We start from the raw sequence: 6,418 nt of genomic DNA, 5'->3' as shown, positions 1-6,418 counted from the left end.
TTAGCTGCAAGTAAAATTATTATCCAAAATGAATGTCGGGTGTCAACTTTTTTTTCTGCTTGGATTTTTACTGGTTGTTGCAGTATTTGCATCTGCAAATTACATTATTCCTGAAACTATATATACACAAGAAAATTTAAAAGGACCTAAGTTAAAGTTTGCAAATGAACACTTACTGTTATATTGTGTTATCTTCTGCTTGATGACGGCTTCAGTCTCTAAAGCTCAACATTATGAGGGAGAGAATCTTTATTCAAAACATTTGAGATACTCCGTGAATCCACGAAATGGAATCATATGGGATATGTTAGAAAATTACAGATTTTTAAAGTTTGGTGATATTTCGGATCTTAAGAGCAAAGACTCTTATGCAAGTTTGTTCCAGTTTAGACAGAATACAAGACAGAAATTCACGGTGCGGCCATTGTCACTAGAACAATACTTTCAAGAGCGTCAGAGAAATGGCACCACTGCTGACTTGATGAGATATGAATGGGCAAGATATCGAACCTTCAGTACCTTCCCAACTGATTCACCTGCAAGACCAATACGTCTGGCTTCAAACGGATTTTACTACATTGGATCCGGATCCACTGACAATGTTAAGTGTTTCTCTTGTGAACTTGTTTACCAGGGATGGAAGGAGGGCGATCTGGTGCCAGATGTACATTCCAAGTACTCGCCGAATTGTCCTTTTCTCACAGGAGTTGATAAGTCCAATGTAGGGATTCATTCACAAGAAACACAGACGGCAACAGGCAACGGAAATAAAGAAACAACAAGTTGCCATCACACTGGAGACGTGTACGTACAGAAACAATGTTCACAATCCTCTGACAACGATGCAAGCACTCCAAGGAGACGCCAACATAAGTACCCTGATTTTGAAAGTTACCATTACAGAATGGACACATTTACAGGATGGACATGTTCGGAAATAATAGAACCGTGCGTTCTAGCTGACGCAGGATTCTTTTATGCAGGTAAAAATCAATAATTGAGCCGCGCCATGAGAAAAGCAACATAGTGCATTTGCGACCAGCATGGATCCTGACCAGACTGCGTGGATTGGATCCAGACTAGCCTGCGCATCCACGCAGTCTGGTCAATATCCATGCTGTTCGCTAACAGTTTCTCTAATTGCAATAGGCTTTGAAAGCGAACAGCATGGATCCTGACCAGGCTGCGCAAATGCACTATGTTGGTTTTCTAATGGCGCGGTTCGAATTCATTGTTTTTAAATCGGCATAATGCCTCTTGTACTGGCATCCTTAATAGTGTAATTATCTTTAGTAGTGTGCCTAATTCTACTATTTGTAGCTTATCAAAACATTTGGGAGTACTTCGCTATTACATTGTAGAGACTAATTATTTAATCATTTAACTATATTCTATTAAAAGGTTTCAGCGATTGCGTTAGATGTTTTTCCTGCGGAGGCGGGCTACGTAACTGGGAATACGGCGACGGACCATGGGAGGAGCACGCAAGATGGTTTCCTGAGTGTCTGTTTTTACTGCAACAAAAAGGACAAGGGTTTGTCAGACAGCACAAGGAGGCGCAAGCAGAATCTTGTAGCACCGACCCAGGAACTTCAGTAAGCTTGCTTCTTGTTCTACAGTAAAATACCAAGTTAGATTCTGAGCGTTTGATAAAGGGCATGCGTTGTTTTGTGAATTTCATGTCAGTAAATAATTATTTATTTTTGAACATTCTTTTGAAAATAAACACAAATAGATATACGTAGGTGTAGAATTGATATTTTGCCATTTCAAGACGCAAGTTCACAACAGTTGGAAGAGAATGGCTGGAAAACCATTTTCACGATACATTTTCTTATTTTTTTTGTTATATATGAGTCTGCTATTACTTCCAAAGTTACGTACATGTATACATACATATGATGCATTTAACGAGTTGTTTATTTTCAGACTGCAGGAAAAGATTTAAACGCGGTACAGGCGGGCAAACTGGACCCTCTTTATGCCATGACACAGACAAACGGTGGTGGAAACAACATGACAGTAACCGCCAACTCTAACGACGAACAAAACGGTATGGTCGCTATAAATAGAGGCGAACTCGCTAATAGACCGTTGTGACCTAATTTATAAAAATAGCATTAATATTAGTTTCCCAGTCTTCGCAATACTATTGAAGATTGAAATCTCTCGTGAATATTTAGCAGCATTAACCAACCTGAAGATACAGGGATACGCATGTTCTACCAAGGAAAGGTTGATGCCTGAGCGCGGTAGGGCGAAGGTACCAACGATTCATAGAGATTCTGAACGATTTCTTAGAGATTCTAAAGATATATGACAGAAAATGAACAGGCGCTAGCGCTGTTCTAGATGATTTGCTTTCCAGTTAAACAAAGAAGGAAATGATTAAGCTCTGTATATTTTGCGATAAACAACGCCCTACGCATCTGAACTCTGAACCGTGGTAGATTAGACGATAAACCGCTCGAAGGCCTTGATTATTTGTTAGATAAAACGCGTATTTTTTATGAATATATTGTCCCTAAACTAAATTAAATTTCCATTTTTTTTTGCCATCTTCATTATTTTGTTACTGTTTAACATTTCATGTTGTTGTTGTCAGATGCCCTTAAAGGGCCTTGACTTTACCAATAAACTTTGAAACTTTTTGTCGGTATATTAAAATTGTAATAACTTTTCGTGTTTGGAGGTATTTTCTACTATATAGGCCTACTAAACAACTTTGGTGAAATAATAATATCAAGGACGGCCCTTTCCGCGAGACTGCACGCATAATCATGACGTCATTCACAAAGAAGAAAAATAATACAACATTTCAAAATGAACACTTCAGGCCCGGATCCAGAAATATTTGACTGGGTGGGCACCAGTCTAGAACGAAGATGCCACTGCCGAGGCGCATAACGCCGAGAGCGGGTAGGTATGGAAGCGGGTACTTCAGCACATGTTAAGGGGTCAGGGATTTCTACCCACTGGAAATTTTTGAAATACAGGTATGAAATGGTGGCCTCAGGAGGCATTTACTGAGTACTTCCTTCAATTTAACGGGGTCAGGGGGCTCTCCCCTTGGATAATTCTGAAATACAGGTATGAAATGGTGAGCTCTGTTGCATTTTAGGTCTAAATTTTTAGGTAATGGAGGAGTAACTCCCTCTAGATGGGAGTGTGGGTCTGGGGGCTATGCCCCTGGAAAATTTTGCAAATTAGGTATAAAATGGTGGCCTCTGCTGCGTTTCTGGGTCTAAATTTTGAGAGAGTATTATTCCTTCGCCAAAGTAGTTGGGTGTATCTTTGATAAGTATAGGTCACTTCTAGCCAACTCGGGTGGGGGAGGGACACGAGCCCCCTCGGCCCGGACCTGGAACCGGGCCTGCACTTAGTTATGGCTTTAATATAAATCAATATGGCAGTATGATTTTTCAATTTGAAATACAAACCAGGAACTATTCTAGGCGCATCCTTTTGGCTCCGTCCTAACTTTTATTTTATTTTCTGATACTCCTTAAAAGCAAATCAAATATTTTGTAGCAAGCTATCGTAAAAAATTAAATATAAGAAGAGAGTGCTATTTTTGGAGCCTTTATACGATGGAGTTTCATAAAAATGATCCAAGAATCGCTAGAGCGAACGCCTTGATTGTTTTCATTTTGACATGCTCATTGATATATTTTAATAAATATTATACTGGACTTCGTTCACGCAAAGAGTAATATGAGCCGTGCCATGAGAAAACCAACATAGTGGGTTTGCGACCAGCATAGATCCAGACCAGCCTGCGCAAACCCATTATGTTGGTTTTCTCATGGCACGGCTCATTATTATATCGGACGTCATGCGGCAATATGACGTCATAATGCTCTCTGACCGGTCCGCGCGTCAACCGTTGTTTATCGCAGAATATATAGAGCTTGATTTTCATCTTTGTGTAACTGGAAATCAAATCGAGCCATGTTAGAATGTAAATTATAGATTTTGCGTCATGTAGGTCTATGAAACGTAGTACGATATATGTAGAAGTATTCACGGTGCATGTCTAAAACGACGTGAAAACAGCATTAAGAAAGAAAAAAAAAGAATTTCTAGCTCGTACATTATTTAATGCGAATTACGTTTTATTTTTCATTATAGATGCAAAGGGTTTAAAAGAAGAGAATACAAGACTAAAGAACCAACTGACTTGCAAAATTTGTATGGATAAAGAATCGAACGTGGTATTTATCCCATGCGGCCACATGGTGTGCTGCGAGACGTGCGCACCACATATCCGGAAGTGTGCCATTTGCAGACGGCTGATAACAGGTCGCGTGAAAGCCTTCATGTCATGAATTCGAAATGATGAAATTTCGGTTTCAGAGAATGCCACCAGTGGCTTAAAGGCAAAAATAAAGAAATGCGAGCTCTGCTTTCACTTGTACCTATTTTTATTAGGCTGAGGGTTTAGTTGGCTAGTGCTAGCAAAGTGATTGACAAAAGAGGGTTAGTTTAATCAGACGTCGGGATCTTTCAACATAGAGGTTTATTGTATAAAATACCATATTCATTTTTTTCATACTTTTTGTTACATTTTATATACACCTAAATAGAGTACTTTTCAAGTTATTCAGTTCTTTCTTATAGTCTGCCAATATCTTGGGAAAATGTGACTTCTGATGGCATTTTTTGCTAATGCTCGGATATTAGTATAAAAGTGTTCCTTAGGATCGAACATGAAATTTAAAAGGGGCTGTCGCCTTCTAGGGTTCCTCATTACAGTACAATGAGGTCAAAGGTCAAATAAGTGCATTTACAAATAAACTATGCCACTGTGCACTCGTTTTATTTTCATATACCATCTAAATTGGTTTAAATATTGTGTCTCAACGCCCTTTAGTACATTGTATTTTGTAAATAAAACTAATGATAATACATAAAATATATATGATATATATATAATATTATAAAGAATAATATATCTGGGAAAAGTGGCATACGACGGCAAAGTGTGTTTCACTTGACATGTTTTTGCTAATCTTAATATGTGGATGAACTAGAGAAAAGTTTTTGGAACTGTCGTATCCAAGGGTTATTTCAATGTGATTTCAAGGCCACAGACATGTCAAGGTCAAATCTGAATTTTTAAAAAATGACTTCTAAGTTATTAAAGGTAGCAAAATGGTGCGTATATTAATAATATACTAAATCCACACCTGCTTTTCCCCTTTATCGCCAAATTATGACAGATTTGAATGAATGTTTTACACAATGTTAAATGATTATTTTGTTATAATATAACATAAAAAAGATCATAGCCTGATGTAAATTCATTTGTAGAGGTAACAATTAGGTAACCCTTAAATTAAAAGTCACATAATTAGTAAATCACAGTAGTACACTTTGATCCTATTAATTCAATGAATTTCAAATTATTATATTCTGAATGTTCAACTCTGTTTAGTTGTAATGGAACATCCGTCAATATTTTCAATATGAACATGTTATTTCTTTATCAGGTTTGTGACGTCATTAATGACACCACATTAATGACAAAATTGATTAATCCCGCTGCCGCATACAGACCAGCACCAAGTTGCATTCATTCTGTGACATTTTTGGGGAGGGTGTGTACCTTATTTGAGCTGTCATGGCACAACGAATGTACGCACAATTGTTATCGCCTATTTAATTGAACTGGTCATTAAACAATGTGTCCAATTTTCATTCAAATCTGTCAAAATTTGGCAGAGATAAAAACAAAAGTCGGGTGCAGATTTAGAAAAATTGTTGAGCAAATGATTATAGAATGACACTGCTAATGCATTTCTTGCATTTAAGGGGACAATAAAATATGAATTTAAGCTTTGAACTGACTTCTATAAAAGGAATATTTACATATTGTACACCTTTTGAGAAATTCGTGCGAAAGAGAAAATATGATTGGTTTTGAGGAAGAAGACTACAGGGGAAAATAAATTACATATAAATGTATAAAATTTCTCACATAAACAGTTAAAATCACTTTACTGTCATGTATACAACCAAGTATTTTAAGCTTAATAAGTAGAGCGCAGATCTAAGGATGGCGAGGTCGTGAGCTCGATCGCTGGGAGAGGTGTATGTTCTCCATGACGATTTGATAATAGACATTGTCAGGAGTAATTTCGTCCTCCACTTATGAATCATATGGAGAAGTTGTCAGTTATATGCGGGGACAAGGCTACTACTTGTAGCGACTCCAAAACACTGATTAGGTTGATTGACCGCCGTAAAATGACTGTAATACTGTTGAAAGTGACGTATATAATATGGAATCCTTCTCCAGCCCCTAAAGAAATGATTTCAAATCTGGTGATGATTCATTATATGATATATATTTATGTTAATTTGTCCACGCAGTGATGGTTAAATAGGACCATTTTAGAAGAAAAACTGAAATATG

At 37.4% G+C, this 6,418-nt stretch overlaps 1 protein-coding gene across 1 annotated transcript; it reads left to right on the top strand.

The window, feature by feature from the left end:
• The first annotated feature begins 202 nt into the window (after window positions 1-202).
• On the top strand, window positions 203-2,108 carry LOC128556574 (E3 ubiquitin-protein ligase XIAP-like). The gene is made up of 3 exons (XM_053542086.1): window positions 203-983; window positions 1,396-1,595; window positions 1,930-2,108. The coding sequence occupies exons 1-3, from the start codon at window positions 203-205 to the stop codon at window positions 2,098-2,100; spliced, it is 1,152 nt and encodes a 383-aa protein (XP_053398061.1). The 3' UTR covers window positions 2,101-2,108.
• Window positions 2,109-6,418: the final 4,310 nt, after the last annotated feature.

This window comes from Mercenaria mercenaria, chromosome 4 (assembly GCF_021730395.1).
Source record: "Mercenaria mercenaria strain notata chromosome 4, MADL_Memer_1, whole genome shotgun sequence".
Taxonomy (NCBI): domain Eukaryota; kingdom Metazoa; phylum Mollusca; class Bivalvia; order Venerida; family Veneridae; genus Mercenaria; species Mercenaria mercenaria.
Note: the sequence above shows the minus strand (reverse complement) of the source record. Positions and strands in the feature narration are given on the sequence as shown.